This window comes from Lepidochelys kempii, chromosome 9 (genome assembly GCF_965140265.1).
Source record: "Lepidochelys kempii isolate rLepKem1 chromosome 9, rLepKem1.hap2, whole genome shotgun sequence".
Lineage (NCBI taxonomy): Eukaryota > Metazoa > Chordata > Testudines > Cheloniidae > Lepidochelys > Lepidochelys kempii.
The window spans coordinates 22,378,580-22,400,210 of record NC_133264.1 but is presented as its reverse complement, the minus strand read 5'-3'; the positions used below and the strand labels follow the sequence as shown (position 1 = coordinate 22,400,210).

General features: G+C 40.4%; 1 protein-coding gene across 4 annotated transcripts in view; it reads right to left on the bottom strand.

The window, feature by feature from the left end:
• Nucleotides 1–2,112: 2,112 nt before the first annotated feature.
• Nucleotides 2,113–21,631, bottom strand: part of LOC140917218 (caspase recruitment domain-containing protein 8-like) — a 39,546-nt gene continuing 20,027 nt past the window's right edge. For 2 of the 4 annotated variants that reach the window (XM_073359534.1, XM_073359538.1), the window contains 14 exons: nt 19,924–19,974; nt 19,062–19,112; nt 18,526–18,555; nt 13,940–13,984; nt 13,800–13,843; nt 13,650–13,699; nt 12,380–12,600; nt 12,042–12,292; nt 10,575–10,709; nt 10,060–10,198; nt 8,683–8,736; nt 6,699–6,779; nt 4,003–4,275; nt 2,113–3,323 (listed from right to left, as the gene is read on the bottom strand). In XM_073359534.1, the coding sequence (XP_073215635.1) occupies nt 3,304–3,323; nt 4,003–4,275; nt 6,699–6,779; nt 8,683–8,736; nt 10,060–10,198; nt 10,575–10,709; nt 12,042–12,292; nt 12,380–12,600; nt 13,650–13,699; nt 13,800–13,843; nt 13,940–13,984; nt 18,526–18,555; nt 19,062–19,112; nt 19,924–19,974 (1,445 nt within the window). In that variant the 3' untranslated portion in view covers nt 2,113–3,303. The remainder of the gene's footprint in view (nt 3,324–4,002; nt 4,276–6,698; nt 6,780–8,682; nt 8,737–10,059; nt 10,199–10,574; nt 10,710–12,041; nt 12,293–12,379; nt 12,601–13,649; nt 13,700–13,799; nt 13,844–13,939; nt 13,985–18,525; nt 18,556–19,061; nt 19,113–19,923; nt 19,975–21,631) is intronic. The other 2 variants (XM_073359535.1, XM_073359537.1) reach the window with 2 other exon arrangements.

The window sequence follows — 21,631 nt, the reverse complement described above, 5'->3', positions numbered from 1 at the left end:
GCCACTATTACAGTCCCCAAAGTTGCAGTGTCTACAGCACTTGCTGCTGGCGCTACGGCATAAGTTTGGTGCATAAGGCTCCCAATGACATGGTCATGCTATGGCCGGATATGGTATAAAGATGGGAGGAAGTCAGAGTTTTGTACCTTCACAGTCTCCCTGAGAACTTGATATTTGACATAATAATTGAAAAGCAGATCTGATTTATTTATAACCAGAAATCCAATACCTACTTTCCATTTTTATATCAACATTTTAATATCATTTCATGAAAGAAATTAACTGTTTTTTATAAAATCTTAGAATGCTCAATAAACATTTATAAAATATTATTTTTATAAAAAAATTCACAAGAAATGTCTGTTACTGTCACAATCTCTCTCTTACATAAATGACGGAATCTCCTCTCTGATTCTAATTAGGTAGCACTTGGCCAAACAGGTAGCCCCACCGGAGCCACCTTCAATGATCCAGTGTGGTAACATTTGGAGGTTAAATATACACAGATTAGGTTTTTCAAAATAATTTCAGTTAACAGCTGGTTTAAAAAACTTAATTAATAAAAACGTTAAAAAATATGACCATACCTTAGAGCAATTTTGCAACTGTTTTTTCCACCAATTTCTAGGGGTACTTAAATTGTCTCAGCCCTAATTTGCCTCAGAAGAATAAGGAATCCTTCATGTTTGACTCATTTTTTCTTCTTATAGTTTAGGTTCTGATCCTGCAATGAGATGCACACAGGCATACCCCCTGTACACACGCTGTGCTTAATTGTAGGATCGGGGCCTGAACCATCTTTGCAGTTAGATGGAGTAGGTCCATATTTTTGAGGGTGTGTTACATTCATCAATAAGGTAGGAAGCACACAATGACCCAAGAAAATAAAGTATAATATTCCCGAAATAAAACAGTTTTCTAAAGTGCCTTCCCAAAATGTTATGGCTTTATGTAATCACAGAAAAACAGAGAGTGGTAATTTAACACACTGCAAAAATTAAATATATTAGCTGTGATATCAGTGGCTGCAGAATTTCCTGAAGTGTGTTTTCTGATTGGTCTCATATATGTGGAGGCACAGAGTCAAGGGTGATTTATCACTACATAGCCAGATGAAGACAAGCCCTTAAAAAGCAACTTTGGAACATATAAACAGCAGCTTAACCAACAATAAGGACATGCATTGTCGGGTGAAAATCTGATCATGATGACTCTCCTTCATGTGGGCTCATCAGTGCTCAGCCATTGATCTTGGCTGTAACCAAGAAAACAGAGAAATCTGCCACCAACCTAAAAAGCTCAAAGAAGAGAACCAAAAGTAATGTACATGATTTAAGGAACTCCCATTGACCAGAGAGACAGCAAGGTCTAAAGGTGGGAGGGCTTGAAGTTCCCCTCATATATATCTCTCCTCACTCATTCCACTGGAGGGAACAGGGTTTCCCCACACACACAGAAGAGGCTACAGGACTAGTCTTTGAACCCCATGTATTTCAAAGAGGTCCAGGGGAGGGTGACCACTGCCACAGAGTTGCTGAACTCCATTCATGCATGGCATGATTAACACTGTGGCTCCAGTCTGTGCATGGAAATTGGGGGCATAACCTCTATTGATCATGTCTATTCTATACGAATATTCAGTGCATCCTGACTAGACTTTGATTGCTGTGTCCTAGTAGTCATAGGATTAGGTATAAAACCTGGGCTGATTCTACACGATTGATGATTTCAAAGTCCTGGTCTAGAATGTGGAGGGGATATTCCAGGACTTTACAGAAAGTTCTTCAAAAACTGGAACAAGGCATACAGTAAATTAACACACCTAACACAAAAAATGGCTATGGGCAAGATCCAGAAAAACTCATAGTTAGTGGACATAGCACTATAGAGATACATATTTTCAGAAGGCTGAGAACAGATTTATAAGATCAGCATGAATAAAAGACCCCTAAACAGAAGAATGTATATAAGCGTAAGTGGGATTTCATCTAACAGTGAACTGGTAGAGGGCTGAAAAGATGAACGCTGATATAAGATCAGATTGTGATATAATTTAAATTATATTTTATTTGTGGAATAAAATATTAAAAACTCAAAATTCCAATGCAGATATAGGTACTTCTCAGTTTTTATTCCTATTTTAAAAAGCACACATAACCAGTACACATTCAAAGGCAGACAATACAGAGACATCCACAGGAGCCCTTAAAACTAGACCACAATCTTGCCTGCAAGGAAGCATTTCTGTATTATAGATAACAGTATTTTAAAAACTTAAGAACCTATAAATGTGTTTCCTGTTTACTGAGTTATCTATTGGCCTTTTGCTTTTCTGCATCCTTTAGTAAATTTTCTATATCTAGCCTACACACCTGTCATTTTAATGTTCATTTTAAGTTAAAAACAGTAAAAAAAAAAACATTTAATTTTACACTGATTATAATACAACAAAAATCTATACAACAGACAAACTCATCTTATAAGAAATGTGTGAACAACTAGACACATGGAGCCAACACAGCCCTGACAGAGAAAAGTTAAAGCTGCCTTTAGTACATATTGGTGCTACACTGAAACTAATGTTTCACCTTTGAATAAACATAAGACCAGCCTAGCAAAGAGGCGGTATACAGAAACACACAAAATGATCATGTAATTGCATTACCATGAAGGGTTTATGCACCATGTACATGGCAACCCATCCTGAGCCTCGGAATGTATGTATAGAGAAACATTTTGTACCCAGTGAAATTGGCACTATTGTTTTATAGATGATGATGAGAGGTACATTAATGAGCCCCCCAAGCCATTTCTAATCTCTGTGGAAATGACCCATGGAACTGGATAAAAATGCTTAATATTGTCAAATAGTTGGAAAGGGTGAGCTGTTTTCAAGGGTGGGTTAAGATAGCTCTGCAATTCACATGAGTTGCTCAGCACCTAGCAGGAATGGTTCAAAGGAGACATGAAGTCAGTGGGAGATTCAAATTGCACTAGGATTGCTGCTTCAGTGTCAACTATATTGTTAATTGACTGGTATCCAAACATTTGAATAATTACTCCTGAAAATGTTAAATTCATTTACATTGGTGCAAAATTCAATTTACACTCTTTCCCTAAATAATGTTTTGTCTAAACTTTTCCAAAGATTGTTTATGGCTTGTATCTTCATAACTGGTCTCCTGAGTACCAAACTGTAGAGAGAGTCCACAATTAAATCACATTTAAACAGTATGAAAAGTTTAAACCATTATGCAGCTGAATGTCCCTGAGAGTTCTCCTTTTAGCTGTTTCTCCATGAACTCATGTCTGCTCCAAAAAACCTGAAGAAATGAATACACATATATATATATTAGTTGGCCTCTAGGTGCTACTGCAATAGAATTGTTAAATAGTAATAATAATAATAGTAATAAATGTACATAAAAATCTTATGACACTGTACAGATATAATTTTAAGCTAATTTTCCCCTTCAGAAAGACTTTCCCTGGATCAGTTTAGGCCCCAATTCTCCAAACAGTCCTGCACATGCTTGACTTTACAAACATGAGTAGTCCCACTGAAATCGAAGTGCATAAAGTTAAGTACATACAAAAGTGTTTGCACGATCAAGGCTGCAATAAGCTTGGGTAAAGGTGCACCTTCAATGTTACTAAAATATCTAGGAACAAAGCTACAGACATTTCTGCAATGAGCTCCATAATAAAAATAAGATTTTGCTTGGGTTTATAAGGGTGGTTGATTTTAACTGACATGAAGCTATAACAACTGTTCTAAGTATTAGTCACTCCAAAATATTTTTTCAAAAAGCAAGTATAAACTACTATAATTATAAAGTAGAATGAAAAACACTTGAATGAACATTAAGGGGCAAAACTTCATGTTTTATTTACACAATAAAAATATATATTAGGATGTCTAGTGAATTCTCTGTTACTGAAACCAGAAGCATGTCTGAAACACAATCACATAATGAAGTATAAAGAAAAGTTGAAGTGTACCTTCCAGTATCTGTATTATTTCATATGACACATGATCCTTGAGACTGTCATACAAATTTTGCGCAGTTCCATTACTCTTTTCACCTTTCCTCCACTTCTCCAACATCAGGAATTTATGAACATTAACCTCTTCTTCTTTTGCCTGAATCTGCTGAATATCTTTCATTTCTAACTTAAGACATTCAATGGCAATTTCTTTCCAGTCTTTACCCATCTTCTTTGCAAGAGTCATCAGTTGCTGATCAGTTAACGTAGTTTTAGCTTTAGTTCCATCTAAAAACACATGGGATACAAATCAGCTGCAACAAGGAGACATACGACGAAGGTGATCATATTAGTCAGTGAGCTGAAGCTGCATTTTCACTTCATTTATTGATGCTGCTATAATGCTGACTAATGAAAACTGTACTGACTTACTAGCTTACCAGGCAGTACAGGAACTGACGAGACAAGCAAAGTAAGCATCAGGAGTGATGAAAAGTCACCTGAAGAAGAAGTGCAAAATGTCCTAGGTCGCAAAAATATCTTAAATTTAGTTTTTGTGCCCAGGACTTGAAAATTTTTTCTGATCGTGAACAGCTACTTGTCTAGTGGAAAAAATCCACAAGTCTGAAACATCTAGATATGCTGTTATACAGAATACACAGATACTTCAGATGCATGTGCAGCATTAAGCTGAAAGCCAAGTTCCTTCAATCACCTGAAAAATGCAGGTATCTAACGTAACAGTCTATCTTAAAGTGTGCTACTCCTTACAGATAACAATGATTATTATACCTTTCTAATAATTACTTTAGTAAGAAGTCACAACCTGCATGATTATATCTATCTAGTCAGAACCTCAATGGTCTAATCAGATTTCTCTTTCAATGGATCATTTTATAAAATACTGTAAATGAAGTTTTTAAATGATTAAATAGCGCCCTCTAGTGGCTAAAAGCCACCACAGAGAAATACAGAGAGAGCCTATCATTGACATGCAAATGAAACACTAACCCAGGAACCTATCCTTGCAACAAAGCCCATTGCCAACTCTGTCCACATATCTATTAAAGGGACACCATCATAGGACCTAATCACATCAGCCACACCATCAGAGGCTCGTTCCCCTGCACATCTACCAATGTGATATGTGCCATCATGTGCCAGCAATGCCCCTCTGCCATGTACATTGGCCAAACCGGACAATCTCTACGCAAAAGAATAAATGGACACAAATCAGACGTCAAGAATTATAACATTCAAAAACCAGTCAGAGAACACTTCAACCTCCCTGGTCACTCAATTTCAGACCTAAAAGTCGCAATTCTCCAACTAAAAAGCTTCAGAAACAGACTCCAACTAGAAACTGCAGAACTGGAATTAATTTGCAAACCGGATACCATTAAATTAGGCTTGAATAAAGACTGGGAGTGGATGGGTCATTACACAAAGTAAAAACTATTTCTCCATGCTAATTTTTCCCCTACTGTTACTCATACCTTCTTGCCAACTGTTTGAAATGGGCCATCCTGATTATCACTTCAAAAGGTTTTTTTTCCTCCTGCTCATAATAGTCCACCTTAATTGACTAGTCTCGTTACAGTTGGTATGGCAACACTCATTTTTTCATGTTCTCTGTGTGTATATATCTTCCTACTGTATTGTCCACTGCATGCATCTGATAAAGTGGGTTTTAGCCCACGAAAGCTTATACCCAAATAAATTTGTTAGTCTCTAAGGTGCCACAAGTACTCCTCGGTTTTTTTGCTGATTCTTTCTGCATTTCTTGAATATCACCTTATTCAGACATTATCATTATTTTCTTTGGATGAGCTGACCATGCAGAAATAGGTACTGGAAGCAAAAGATGTATCCCTTTCCTGGACAGAATTCAAACACTGTAAAGCAGGGGTTAAAAATGTAATGTAAAGCTCTGACTTAAAACTTTATATACATGAAATTGTAAACAGAAACTGGATCCAAATGTACAATTTTGACTATTGTAATGTCTACTGTAATATGATACTCCTCTGTATGACATTTTGGTGATTAACCCCAGCATGTCTATAATTTCTCAGAGTAACCATTAGGAAAGCCAGCAAGGCTGAACTTTTAGCAATATGTTTGGCAGAAAAATAAAGCTAAGGTTCTTAGAGGCATCTAGAATTATCCATGCAACCTGTTATCTGTTAGCATATCCAGTAGCACCAGGTGCATCTGATATTGAAACGTATTGAATTAAGGCCCTAATTCAGCAAAGTACATAAGCATGTGCATGTGCTTGAGTGACTTCTCAATGAGAGCTATTGGATGCTGAGCACTTCTGAAAAATCAGACTATTACTTTCAGATGCCAGAATGGGAGCTGAACTTTGAGAAAATCTGGTCCCAGTCGTTGGGTGGAGAATTCTTCTGGAAAAAAAATCCAGCACTATAGCAAAAATTCTTCAAAAGCAGCTCTTTTGTCTTGATGTATGCACTCACCTAATTTATAGCATCAACCTGTGGGTCATAAAAGCAAACATTTGTTCCTACAAATGAGGTATATTGATGCCTTCTGCATCCACAAATGCAGGTTTCTGTCCCCATAAATTCTGTGGTCAGATTTGTGGAGGCCAATTTAACATTTAGCCCTAATAAATAAATAAATAAATAAATAAATAGTATAAAATGAACCATAAACAAATATTTTTGAATCACACAAAAATTCTCTACCTGAAATATCTCTACCCTTTAGCCTTTTATTATAAAATTCTTCGTCAGAGAGGCTGTTGCTTGATTTCCGTCTTCTGTTTCCTAAGGAGTAGATGACAACTGATTTTACTTTTTTGTTTCATATATTTTTCTCCTGTGCTTAATCAGCATGTACTGAAGCAGAGTGGCCTCTCTCCAGTGCAGAGGGGGTTTACTTCCCTTGGGAGGCACAGCTAGGGTTGCCAATTTTGGTTGGACATATTCCTGGAGGTTTCATCACATGACATAATCTTTTATTTGCTAGGCGCAGCTAACCCTGTCCCACCCTCCCCAGGAAGTGCAGGGCAGGGCAGGGCAGGAAGTATAAGAGTAGGGCCCTGCAGCTCAGTTCGGCTGGACCAGAGAACGAGGCAGACAGCTCTCTCAGAAAGCTGAGCCCTCAGTGAGGTCGAGGACCAGTTGCGGCGAAGACCAGCAACCTACTGCCCCAGAAGACAGAAGACACTGGGGAGAGACTGGAGCAAGGGCCACCCAACTGCAAGCCTGTGAGCCACAGCTGGGCTGCAACGGAGTGACACCCGCAGGAACTGGTAGGAAATTGCCCAGCGAAACCAGACATTGGTCCAGTTGGGCTGCTGGGCTGCAAAGCAGCAACCGCCCGCTTCCCTGCTGAGCCCCTGGTGGGATTGTCTTCCACTGCTAGGCTCCTGGGCTGGGACCCGATGGATCAGGATGGGCATGGGTCCCCTTTCCCCACCCCACACTCAGGAGCTGGCCGGGCATGAAACCTTAGGCCTGAGCCAGTAACTGTTGCTCAGAACAATTCCCAAAGGGACCTGAGCCCAGAGACTGTTTGGTGGTTGCCTGCCCCAGCCAGCAAGCCGAGGGCAATAGACTGTTTCATTGATCAATCCCCACACTCCAATTGGGGTTGCCAACTTTGTAATATTTCAAAAACGGACACTCCAGCAGGAGGGCCGGAAGTGCCCCTCCTCTTCCTGCTGAGGCTCCGCCCCGGCTCCCGAGGCCCCGCCTTGTTCGCTTCTCTTCCCCCCATTGCTCACTGCTGTTTCCCTCTCCTGCACACTCCCCTCTGTCCAGGTCAGGAGGGACTTGCCTGTGGAGCCAGGACTGGGAGCTGCAGTTTCCGGGTGTAGGTAGGAGGCAACCCCAGCTGAGTAGGAGCTGGCGCAGGCATAGGTGCCGACTCTGTGAGTGCTCCGGAGCTGGAGCCACCCACCGGCAGCCAAGTTCCCCCCTCCCCCGCCTTACCGCCTCCCCCCTCCCAAGTGCGCCTTATCCCCGCTCCTCCCCCTCCCTCCCAGCACTTCCCACCCCTCCGCCCCCATCGCCTAACAGCTGTTTGGCAACACTTAGGACTTTCCCGGAGGGAGGGGGAGGAGCGGGGATGCAGCGCGCTCGGAGGAGGAGCCAGATAAGGGGTGGGGACTTTGGGGAAGGGGTGGAATGGGGGTGAGGTGAGGGCGGTAAAGGGGTGGGAAGAGGCGGGACAGGGGCGGGGCAGGGGGGTCAAGCACCCACCAGGCAGAGGGGAAGTCGTCGCCTATGGGCGCAGGTGATGACCCAGCACCTCCCCCCCTCCCCTGCCCACAGTAACCAGACTTTGGGTGTCTAGTCAGTACATTTGACCGGACATTGTCAGGTCCCTTTTTCTACCAGACTTTCTGGTTGAAAACTGGACACCTGGCAACCCTAACTCCGCAGGGCTGGAGTCACAGACTGTTGTTATGCACCCCAACCAGGGACTGGGGACCCCTGCTATTGGGCAGTGTGCTGCGCCCCCCGGTAGAGATGGGAAGTGCTAATAGGGCAGTTACATGGCTGCAAGTCAGGCCATCCTGACAAACATCCGGCCAACCTACCGATTCCCCAACGCTGCTGGAAGGGGGTGCACTAACCCCAAGAGGGAGGAACCTTACACAGCACAACCAAGTTGTAAAGAATAGAAATAATGTAGTACCCACTTTTCTTTTAAGTAACTTACTGACTGTGTTTCTTTTCTGCTCATTCTTGTTCTGGTCATGTAGTATCCAGTCACCTGTTAAAATATAAATGTTTTCTGGAGTAAATGAAAGGCACTACAATAATTCTCACTGCTAATCCACAAATCCAATAATTCTCACACAGAAAAATTATTAGTCTCTTCCACTGCTCAGCAAAGATTTAACAGTAGGGTACTGTAATGAGATCATTTTGCTATGATTTTGTTACTTTTATCAAATATTTCACAGCATGTATAATATGATGTATTATCTTTAATAATTAGAACTCAACCACCCTTTCTAAAATAAATTAAAACAGTCTACTCTGCAATGTGAAATTCTTTCAATTTTTACTGTTTGGTCAGTTGATAAACAGCCTGATCCAAACCCATGGAAGTTAAGATTTAACCCTTGGCTAATTCTGACCATCTTCTAATGGGTTCTCAGTCATTAGTGTAAATAAGCAAGGTTCTACTACAGTGTTATGTCATTCTAAATCAGCACAACATGATATTTACATAACATTCATGAACCAAATCTTTTTTGAAACACAGTTCCCAAATATCCTAATATCTATTCCTTTCTGTATTTATTTCATTACCGAGATTCATTCACATCCCTACAGACTTTCATAATGAATAGCAGCTTGTTAGAAAATCTATCTACTTGGGTAAAACAGGGAACAAACATTTTGGAAAATAACAAAGTACAATATTACTATCATTATCGTTATATCACTAGATCTAAAGTCATAAAACTCTGTATTGTATAAATATTTATTTTACATTGATTTTTGGGCATCTTTCAGTCTTGGTTATCTGAAAATTTGTGTAATATTAGCTATACAAATAAACAAACAAACAAATAAATATTTCGCAGGGTAAAGTTTCACCATGTTCCATAAATTAAATCAGAGTACTCAATGCTCTACTTCTAGCGTTTTAGGTAAATTCATATTTATATTATGCTCATGTAAATATATATTCAGGCCTTTGCTCTTTTTCAAATGTATATTATACATATATTATTAACCAAATGGAAAATATATTTTGCCATTCTCATTTCTGAGACTGTAATGATGTTATGCTCTCATGACTGCACTTCTGCTGCAGCACATGTGTAAACCCACAAAATAAAAGTTATAAAATGTTGAGATATTTTATATTATATATAATATTTAAATTAAAATAAATTACATTACGTTTTCCAATATTCCCTGCCTCTGTCCTAGCCACAAGAATCACAGCTGCCTTTTCCTAGTGTTTTGGCACTTTCAGCTCCAGATCTGGTGACCTCAATGGAAACAGAATTTGACCCAAACTTGCACAAGTTTTCAACAGAAACAAACTATAGCTCAGTCAAACACAAAAAATACTCACATTCTCTTAGTTTTGCTTTCCAGAGAATTTCTTCAGACTCGAGTTCAATCAAAGATAATGTAAACTCCATAGGTTGCTCCAAGTAGACTTCAATATAACTTTTTAATTTTAAGAGAGAGCCATCAACAAATTCAATTTCCTAAAAATGTAAATCAGTTTTTTAAAAAAGCTAAAACATTTACTGTAAGCATTAAAATAGCTTAAACATAAAAAGGCAGCTTTCAGAAAAGCTGTGGCATAGATCTGGAGTGTAATCCTGGCAGCAATGAAGCCAACAGGAAGTTTGCCAGTGATTTCATGTGGGGCCCGGATTCACCCCTATAGTTTTAGAGTTTCTAAGGGTATAGCTTTCCTGTAATGATAATAAACAAATGTGCTGGAATTCATTTACAGTGATGCATGCCCTGAATTTATGAGGAGTATAAATGATAAAACCTGTATTTTTCACAAAATATTTGCAGCTGAGCTGTGATATGCACATTGACAGTCCAATTATGTATTCATATAGAACATACCTCAGGAGTTATTTCAGCTTCTGACTCACTAATTAATCTGTATCTCTTTCCATTTTGTAGTCGTTTTTGACAAACCGGGGGCTTGTCAATTTTGATGAATTTCTTATCAGAATGTTTTACTGCTTTCGAGATATCCTAAAATTTAAAAATACATTTACTTGATACTCATCCTGGTCTACAAACTAAAGAATTTCATAAACAATGATGTGCTTCTAAACTTCCTTGTGGTTTTCTATATCCCCAATTTTATTAATGGATGGTGATGCTTTTCCTTGGAAAGTAAATGGTCAAATCAAACATTTACAGATCATGGGATATATTCTCACTCACAGCTGGACAGGTTTATGTGCCCAAGGCACCCAGATCCCTCTCCAATCAGACACTGATGGAACCTTCACCCTTTGCAGATCAGTAAGCCACTGCATTCGGATGATATCCCATTAAGCAAATAATGAATGTGATTGTCTATAGGGCTTTTTTTAAAGTGCTACTCACAACTTTCATTTCTGCTCATTACTAATAATCCTTTTTACCACGTATGTGCCTTTCCACACAACAAGCCTTACAAAAAGCAATATACAAATTTACAAAAGCATTCGTTAGCAAGAAACCACCAGAGAAACATTCTTCTACCTTCTCTAGTTTCATTGAACCCTATCCTCTGAGGTGCTGACCACTTTCCACTGCCAATGAGAAAACTTCAAAGGGGAAATGAGGGTGCACAATTCTTTGCAGGACTGGGTTCTAATTGCCAACATGTTGACTTCATATTTAGCCTCCTCTGAATAAAGCAAGGAGCAGACCTATTGTTAGCCCCCTGCAAACAGCATCACAATACCGACTGGATCAGAGTGAGTCCTGCCAAGTGTCTATTCTTCAGTAACTTTCAAATATCATTCTCTCACTGTTATGTTACATGGGGCAGCTTAAAGGTCAATTCTGTCACAAACAATGAAAATGAATGACAGAGTATGAGCTAATTTGGGAGCTGAACCATTCTGGTCCTCATCCTGATCCTGCAAGCCCTCCATGCATGGAATTCCCAATGACTCCTAAACCCCGGCATGTGAGACACTCTATTGGAAGATCAGGTTTCAGAGTAGCAGCCGTGTTAGTCTGTATACACAAAAAGAAAAGGAGTACTTGTGGCACCTTAGAGACTAACAAATTTATTTGAGCATAAGCTTTCGTGAGCTGCATGCATCCGATGAAGTGAGCTGTAGCTCACGAAAGCTTATGCTCAAATAAATTTGTTAGTCTCTAAGGTGCCACAAGTACTTCTTTTCTTTTTATTGGAAGATCAGACTCTCTATGTCTACAACATCATGGCCACATTATAAATTTAATGTACATCAGATCTGAGGCCTAAACTACAAGACAATGTCAACATTTTAATGATCAACATTTGGGCATATTTATATTGAATTTGAGCACTTTCCACTGGTAAGTTAAAAAAACATACCATACCTTTATAAATGAATCGTTATTTGTCGCTACATACACACGAAATGATAAGGAAGGGTGATTATTGACAACTTTGTATAAAATTACAGCCCCATCGTACTGTACTGGCTCTTGTGTTTGAATAACCGGTCCTACTGGAGAGAGAGAACTCACATGCCATTTGACATGCGTCATTGAATGATCAACAGAAGGCTCAAATGCTGGACCAGTACTTTTGATATGTAAAACTTTGAATGTCATGTCAGATTCATGATCTGCAAAGAGATACCAAAACATTAACATTTCTTATAATGAATAGTAATAGATAGCTATATTTGTTAAACTCAATATACAGTACTTACCATTTAGGCTGAGGGAATGTGGGAATTGAATGGAAGTAAGAACAGAGGTTGAGTCACAACTGACATCAAATATAGGGCCACCGACTATCCATGGTTTTTTAACATAATCAGCATATTTGCTCCAAGACAACACGGAATATTTGATTACAGCAGCCTTGGTTACATCGAAAATCAAGCCTGTAACAGTACATTGGTAAGTTCCCTCTGCCTCCAGCTTCAACCTGTATTGGACAAGTGTGACAAATACAGTTTAACTTTCATTACGTATTAAATATTACGTAATGTGATTTGTTTAAAAGTGGTTCATATGAGATAAATTATTTTTTAAAAATGACTCGTTCCTTTGAGGTTTTCTCCCCACCAAGAACAGCATGGAAAATAGCACATAAAATCTTTTTATTTAATTTTTTTTTAAAGATTAAGCCTAAGCTTGTCTGTTTGCTTTTTTAGCGTGCCAGCTAAATGAATGCAGGAATGGACGAAGTCCAAACCAGTGCAGAGCTTGATACACAGGTAAAGTGGAGAGCTGCTACCCACACTAGGGGCTCAAACCAACTCCTACTGACTTCCAATGGATGTTGGACCAGACCTTAGCTGAAGTTTCTGAGAGTATGTCTACACAGCAGCTTGGAGGGTGATTCCCCATGCAGGCAGGCAGACACATACTAGTTCTGTTCAAGCTATTGTGCTAAAACAGAAGTGTGGACAGGGTTGGCACGGACAGCTAGCTCGAGCTGCCACTCTTGCCACCGCAGCCACAGTATTTTTAACATGCTAGCTCAAGCAGACCTAGCACATCTGTCTGCCCATGCTGGGAATCACCCTCCCAGCTGCTATATAGATATAACCTGAGTGATATTCAGAACTAATCCAAAGTAAAGCACATTACAGTAATCCAATCCAGAGGTGAGAAATGCATGAATAACTGTGGCAAGGCAGACATTCAAATGGAAAGTACACAACATCTAGACAAGTTCAGGTGAAAAAAGGGAATTACAGAACAAGACACTTTACAGAAGCCTCGGACTAGGACGTAAGCACGTGCTTAACTTTAATTACTTCAATGAGACTGCTCACATACTTCAAGTTAAATTTTGCTGGATTGGGCCCAGAAGCTAGTGCTGATGAGAGTAATGAACTGTTTATTTTTAATGGATTTACTGAGCAGGATACTTACGATAAATTAATCGCTTATGTAATTCAGCTGAAGATAGAAGCATTTTAAGCTGGACAACGTAAACATCCACCAATTACATTAAACAATACCTACCAAAATATTCCTCTGGGAAGTCTTCTGGGGGTCACTTGCTCTTTCTGGTTCTGTATGTATAAATGAATAAATTTGGTGAAGCACAAATTTTGCAGAATTACAATTTGCAAAATACTAACACAAATTCTCGTGTGGATTTTAAAAACGTACATGTTCAGTCTTGACATGTTCACAGCGAAATTGGCTATTAGCCTCTAAATGAAAAAAAAATAGAGGTAAAAATCAACTCTTTAAAATGAAAAATTATTAAAAATTGTTAGATGCACAATTTCAACAAGATACATTCAAACCTGATGCAACAGGTGGCAGCAATTCATTCTTTTCCAATTCTTCATCTATAAAAAAGATGACTTCTATAAAATACACATTTCATACACAATTATGTATAATGAACTACACTCAAGCTGAAACAGGCCTTAGTCAAAGCTTTTGCATAAAATAAAGCGGAGGATGATCTTTTTTAATATCCTTCCATCGGCTCTAAACATTCTAACCTCCCTTTGATTCTAGTTTTTTCCACTGCTTAATCCAGTGATATTTTGCAGAAATACACCATATATCAAATCCATCAGCCCTCTGGGCAAATTTCTGCTCACAGTTGCACTTGGACAACCCCACTGACTTCAACTGCCGACCCAAAAGAAATGAAGCTACTATTCCCTTCCCTCATCAGCAACCTCAACTCCTTTATTTCAATTCACATCATAGACTCAGACCCATGAGATTCATACAGTCTGATTTAAATGTAAATAAAAACTCGTTCATCAATACTGTATTTCTCTCTTAACTGTCCACGACACATAGTAACCTATGTTTAAGTGTTGTCTTTCCGTTAACTCTCGTGGTTCAACCACAAATTGTTAGCATACATGCAGAAATCCCTGGGTTAAATATATTGCCTGTGTCATGCAAGAGGAGGGATTAGATGATCAAAATGGTCCCTTATGGCCTTCATATTTAAGAATGTATGAAATAATGGACAAATTTCAGGGTTCTATAAAAGTAAGCACAAAGATCTATCACAATGTGTATGCATAAGAGGGCATGGGCCACCTTAGTTCTAACATCTCCTAATTTTCCAGTGTTTGACTTTACAACCTTAATATTCTTTTCACATAGGTTTTTGTGTGTGTAATATCTTAGGTTTTCAAAAACAGAAATTGGAATCAGCAGGTGGAATCATACTGACCCCTACGTGTTCGTCGGTAGGATCGGAACCTTTAGATCTACAGCACAGACCCTTGCCATTGAGTTAACAGAGTAACAGATAGCTGTAGTAGGTTGTCATCTTCTAGGGATCAGCAGCAGATGGGAATCACACACACACACTTTGCCAACGGGTTTCCCAGGTATTTGCTGACAGCAGAGAAATGCTGTGAGGAGTCACAGAAGTCATAGACCCTTTTGCTCTTGTTCCCCACAAACCTGACCCCTTCTGCCCATGTCCCCTCCAGCCTGTCCCTATGCCAGTTCTGCTTCTCCCCTCAGCTCCCCAACCCAGTTTCCTACATACCCCACACAGCTTTTCACCCCAATCCCATTTGCCTTATCTATCCAGTCCCAGTCTCCACCCCTCCAGGCTCCTCATCCCAGGTCCAGTCACCTTGTCCAGCCAGTCCCAATCTTCCAACCCTGGTCTTCTTGTAGCACTATCCTTGCCCAGCTATTCCAGTTCCCACCACCACTGGCTCTTTGTCTGACCTCAATCCCCCATCGGAAAAGTGTGTGAACCCATGAACACAGCCAGCTGCTCTGGCACCACAGCAGCCTCTGGTAGGCAAAAGGCGGAACTGCAGCACTTCTGGGGTGAATGTATTTTCTGTGGGGGAAAAAAATTTGATGCCCAGTGCTGTAGAACTCCCCCAGAAGTAGAAGTTTATCACAGCACCATGCCGCAGAGCCAGGTTCAGACAGAGTAGGGCATACGGGGCTGCTAGAGGGTCACAGACTGGGGTTCAGAATGGCTAGTGGGGGGACAGACTGGGGCGTGGGCTCAGAAGTTAGTGGAGTGACAATGCTGAGCCTGGGGATGGAGGAGAGGGGCTGCAGAGACCCATGGGGATGGGGAGTACAGGGACGGGGGCAGATGTGACTGACTGAATGGGAGAGGCTTGGGGTAAGCCTGGGACTGCATGGGGGAGACTTCCCAACTCCCTAACAATCCCCCTTCCCCGCAAAAAGCTTCTCACACCTACACCCAACATCCTCCAGGTTCACTCCTAGGCTCCTTCCCCCTCCCTCAGCTCCTCGGTTACCCCTGACTCCCCCAAGCCTTTGCACTACTTCTGACAGGTGCAGAAAATACAGTTCTGTATTGTAATTTAAATGAATTACTCAAAGTTCTGCATTAATATGCGTAGTAAGGAATCTATTTAAAAATAAATTACCAGAATTTTTTTTTTTGGTCGTATTGTTACAGACATACTCACTGACAGATATTTTGAAATAAAATACCAAAATAATTGAAACTGGCATGATTATATTGTGTTATTTTGACAAATACAATATGCAGAATTTTGCAGAATTTTCAAATATCATGTGCAGAATTTTTTTGTGTGTGTGCAGAATTCCCCCAAGAGTAGCAGATGTAATCTTCAGAGAATTTAACTGCCAAATTCTAACAAATCTCTACAGAGCATGTGTGAAGTGAGATTTTTAAAGGCTTATAACTTGGCCAAATTGAGACACTCTTTTACATAGATGACAAAAAGCCTATCCCTGACACCAGGGTGATTCCCCCAGGCCAAATTTCAAGTCCCAGCTCCAAACCAGAGAGGCATTAGAGCAGTGGTTCTCAAGCTTTATTTTTTGCCGACCACTTGAGAATTGCTGAGGTTCTCAGCGGACCACTTAATGATCTTTCCAAATGTTGTTTGTACCGTTAGCTAACTATTGTAAAGCACTTTGGATAAAAGCTCTATATAAAAAAACCCTTAATAATAATAATTTTTTTGTTCTACAATAAAAGCACACAACTCATATTTTAATATCAGTAGTCTTACCTTTCTAATGGGATGGATGTGCCCTCTTTCCCCCGCCACAGCAGCCCCAGAGCTGGAGCTGGGAAGGAGGGCCGTCTCTCCCTGGCAGCTTCTGCTCTGGCGCTGGAGAAAGTCGCCTCTTTCTCTGGCTGCCACAGCCCTGCACGTCCCAAATGCCCCCCAACCCCTGTTCTCACTCCACTGCCCCCTCCCACCTACCTCCTATATCCCCCAAGGCCACCACCTCATCTCACATGTGCGTCTTCTCCAGGGTTCAGGCACCTAATTAGAGGTTCTCAAACTGTGGTCCATAGACCACCAGTAGTCCGCAAGCTCCTTTCAGGTTGTCTGCGGATAGTTCCCTCTAAGGCATGTGCCTGGGTGGCCACACATGAGAGAATGAAGGGCCACGCAAGTAATTAGTGGAGCCACGCCTGCGCACGTGTGGAGCCACGTCTCCACTAATTAGGTGCCTGGACCCTGGAGAAGACGCACATGTGAGGTGAGGTGGTGGCCCTGGGGGGAATAGGGGATAGGAGGGAGGGGTCAGTGGGGTGAGAAGAGGGAGTGGGGTGAATTTGGGACGTGCAGGGCTGTGGCAGCCAGAGAAAGAGGCGACTTTCCCCAGCTCCTGGGCTATGGCTGCCAGGGAGAGATGGCCCTCCTTCCCAGCCCTAGCTCAGGGGCTGCTTCAGTGGAGAAGAGAGGGAGAGACCCCGCTCGTTCCTAGCCCCAGCTAAGGGGCTGCCGCGACAGGGGAGAGAGGGCACATCCATCGCATTAGAAAGATAAGACTACTGATATTAAAATATGAGTGGTGTGTTTTTATTTGTAGAACAAAAAAACATTAATTATTATTAAAGTTTTTTTTATATAGTGCTTTTATCCAAAGCGCTTTACAATAGTTAGCTAACGGTACAAACAACATTTGGAAAGATCATTAAGTGGTCCGCTGAGACCCTCAGCAATTTTGAAGTGGTCTGCAAAAAAAAAAGTTTGGGAACCACTGCACTAGAGCTTCTCAATGAAATGGATGTAAGATTTTTTCTCTTTAAATATGGGAAAAACAATGTCTTTTTCCCTAATATTGTTTTTGGAAATGGATGGACCATTTTTGCTGAAACTTTGCAAAAAGCTTCAACACTCAGCATGGAACATATCAGACTGAATCATGAAAGTCTGGCAATGTTATAAGCAACTGAAAACAGGGGTTTTTAATGGGAAGTGTCAGGCTACCTTAACTATAGGTGGCAGTACCAGCTCTACCCATAATATGCACCACTGACCTGATTCTGCAGCCTTTAATCATGGTGAGTAATGTATACTCACATTAGTAGTGCCAGCCGAAAGGGTTGCAGAACCAGGCTGTGAGAGTCTTTCATTACATGATCACACTATCTTAAGGGAGGTGTGTGTGACATGCTGTTATACTATGTTAGCTGAAAAACAATATGTGAACACATAATTCAAGGCTGTGAGTTGAATCCATTCTTGAGTAAACTCTATTTTACCTGAGATTAGTTTTCCCCATAGCTATTTGCAATGCTTACATGCAAGGGAGTACAGTAACTTTGGTATATCCTGAATTTAGGGTTCATAACTCTGCAATTTTAAAATTGCATTCAGGAAGTATTTTTGAATGTACTTATTTATAAATACACGGTATGAGTGCGTAAGACCATACAATATAAATTCTTAACTGGGCTCTTTATTAATTTGGGGAGGGATTAACAGGAAGAAATTCTTTACAACTAGACTATGCTACACATTGTATCAACACTCAGCCATTTGGTTGATCTTGCATCCCGTTTCCCCCTATAAATTGTTGTAAGAATTACTAATGGAACTTGTCCTTTTATGGAAACAGAAATAAGAACGAATATGTATATACTCACCTGTTTTTCTTGTATTTGTCTCCTCAGTATCTGCAGACAAAAAGCCTTCTAATTATTTAAATACAAATTAAATTATCAACATGTATGAAATATAAATAGACTGCTGGTAATATAACACACATACTTCAAAACATGCATGCCTTTCACTAACAGCAATCACTTCCTGCAATTCTTTTTCTGTTCATCCTGTTTTGCCACTTTCGCTGCCAATTTTTAAGTGTATTTATGACCTCTTGTTGCTAAGGACAACTATTGTGAAACAAAAAATGATTTCAACAAGTATTGTGTCTAGAATAAAAAAACTTTAACCTTTTTTTTATTACTTCTCTGTGTAAATCCTTAATCATGAATGACCATGAGAATAATTTGAGCACATAAAATATTATTCAGCTTCTCAGTATCTAATCACTGAACTGATCATGGTAAACAACTGGTTTGAAATTATATACATAAACAGTAGTGTTTTAATCATTTAAGATCAATCTAAAAGTTTAAATGAGTGCAATGAAACATAGATATTACAACATAATACTCACCTGACTCACTTTCAGAGCTACTTTCAGAGTTATTTTCAGAACTGTCATCTCCTTAATAAAATTACATCCCATTAGCCATGGTAATAATTAAATAACTTCATGGATAAACAAAACGTAAATTTAGATATGCAAGCAGATTAGCCAGGCAACAAGATATATACATGAGAGAGAGAGAGAGAGAGAAATGCAGCGGCCCTTATTGAGGGGGCTTTTTTGCTGGGAGTATACGACATCAATGCTCCAGAATCTGCGCGGGCTTCCTATTGGTTTATGAGTAGAGTTTAAGATGTTGGTTATGACATATAAAGCCCTGAATGGTTTGGGACCTTCCTACCTGAGAGACCACCTCTAGCCCCATAACATAAAGCCCCCCCGTCAGCAATCTAAGCTATGGTTGGCCCACAGCAGGCATAGTGGGGAAAGAGTTCCATGAACCCTCTCCCCACATTAGCATATCTGCACAGACCAGCCATGATTTGATCCATAGACAGTGAATGTGTTGCAAAAAGTTTTCATTACCTTACATTTAAAAGTGTAAGCTGAAAAGAAAACAGTGGTAAGAAAAAAACACAATTTAAGGAGTTAGCATAAAAATGATACCACAGGCTTACTCTATCAAAACATGAGAAATTCCTCCCTTTATTTACATAACACCTCAGTGACATGACAGACCTTATTTAGGCACCTTTAAAAAGGATCAGAACGGTAGAACATGCCTGTTCTATGAAGTTTGGTGTTGATCAAAATGTAAAATATCCCAGACTCGAAGAAGAGAGTATTATTTGGATTATCTGCTTGCAGTTTTCAATGGATTCTTCAATAAGACTTAGAGCTTTAGTAAGAGTAATACTTTTCTGCTTACCTGATTTACACTCTTGAGCTGAGTCATCCTCTCTAGTGCCAAAACTTTCTACTTTAGAAAAAGAAATACAGCAGGGGATTAAACATGTATGTTTTACAAGAAAAATGAAAGAATGGATAATGTTTTCAAATACATACAAACAGTTAAAGTCCCTGAGCCTAGACCAGTGGTTCTCAACCTATTTTTATGCGGCCCACAGTGTTGGGAACCAAAGCGCCCCCCCCCCCGCCAAAAACGCCCCCAGACCCCGATGCACAGCACGTCCTGCACAGAGCCCCCTCCACAGAGTGTGGCCAGGAGTGGAGCCCAGGGTGAGGGGCCAGACGGCAGCCCCAGACCACGGACCCTGCGGGGCTGGCTGGCGGCCCTGACCCCCTCACCATGTCAGGCTGGGCAGCCTGGACCCCGCTGCGCTGGGCAGCCAGGCGGCCAGGAACCCAGACCCTGCTGCACAGGCCCAGCGGCCTTTAGCACACAGCTAAGAACATACATATAAGAACATAAGAACGGTCATACTGGGTCAGACCAAAGGTCCGTCTAGCCCAGTACCCTGTCTTCCAACAGTGGCCAATGCCAGGTGCCCCAGAGGGAATGAACAGAACATGTAATCATCAAGTGATCCATCCCCTGTCGCCCATTTCCAGCTTCTGGCAAACAGAGGCTAGACACACCATCCCTGCCCATCCTGGCTAATAGCCATTGACGGACCTATCCTCCATGAACTTATCTAGTTCTTTTTTGAATCCTGTTAGTCTTGGCCTTCACAACATCCTCTGGCAGAGTTCCACAGGGTGACTGTGCATTGTGTGAAGGAAAACTTCCTTTTGTTTGTTTTAAACATGCTTCCTATAAATTTCATTTGGTGACCCCTAGTTCTTGTGTTATGAGAAGGAGAAATTTAATTATATTATAGTCACTATTACCAAGCAGTCCAGCTATATTCACCTCTTGGACCAGATCCTATGCTCCACTTAGGACCAAATCAAGAATTACCTTGCCTCTTGTGGGTTCCAGGACTAGCTGCTCCAAGAAGCAGTCATTGAAGGTGTCAAGAAACTATCTCTGCATCCCATCCAGAGGTGACATGTACCCAGTCAATATGGGGATAGTTGAAATCCCACATTATTGTTGAGTTTTTTATTTTAATAGCCTCCCTAATCTCCCTGAGCATTTCACAGTCACTATCATTATTCGTTGTCATGTGGTTGGTAATATATACCTACTGCTATATTCTTATTATTCGAGCATGGAATTACCATCCACAGAGATTCTATGGTACAGTTTGGATCATTTAAGACCTTTACTTCATTTGATTCTATGCTTTCTTTCACATATAATGCCACTCCCCCCACCAGCACAACCTATTCTGTCCTTCCGATATATTTTGTATCCTGGTATTACTGTGTCCCATTGATTATCCTCATTCCACCAAGTTTCTGTGATGCCTATTATATCAATATCCTCATTTAATACAAGGCACTCTAGTTCACCCATCTTATTATTTAGACTCCTAGCATTTGTATATAAGAACTTTAAAAAAAAGATGAAATTGAATGGGACTCTTTTTCATTTGACTGTTTCTTATCAGATCCTACCCGTATTTTATTATCTTCCATCCTCTCCTCCTTACTAGGACATAGAGAATCTCCATTAAAAGCCTCCTCTAAGGGATGTCTCTGTCCGAACCACATGCTCCTTCACACCTGTC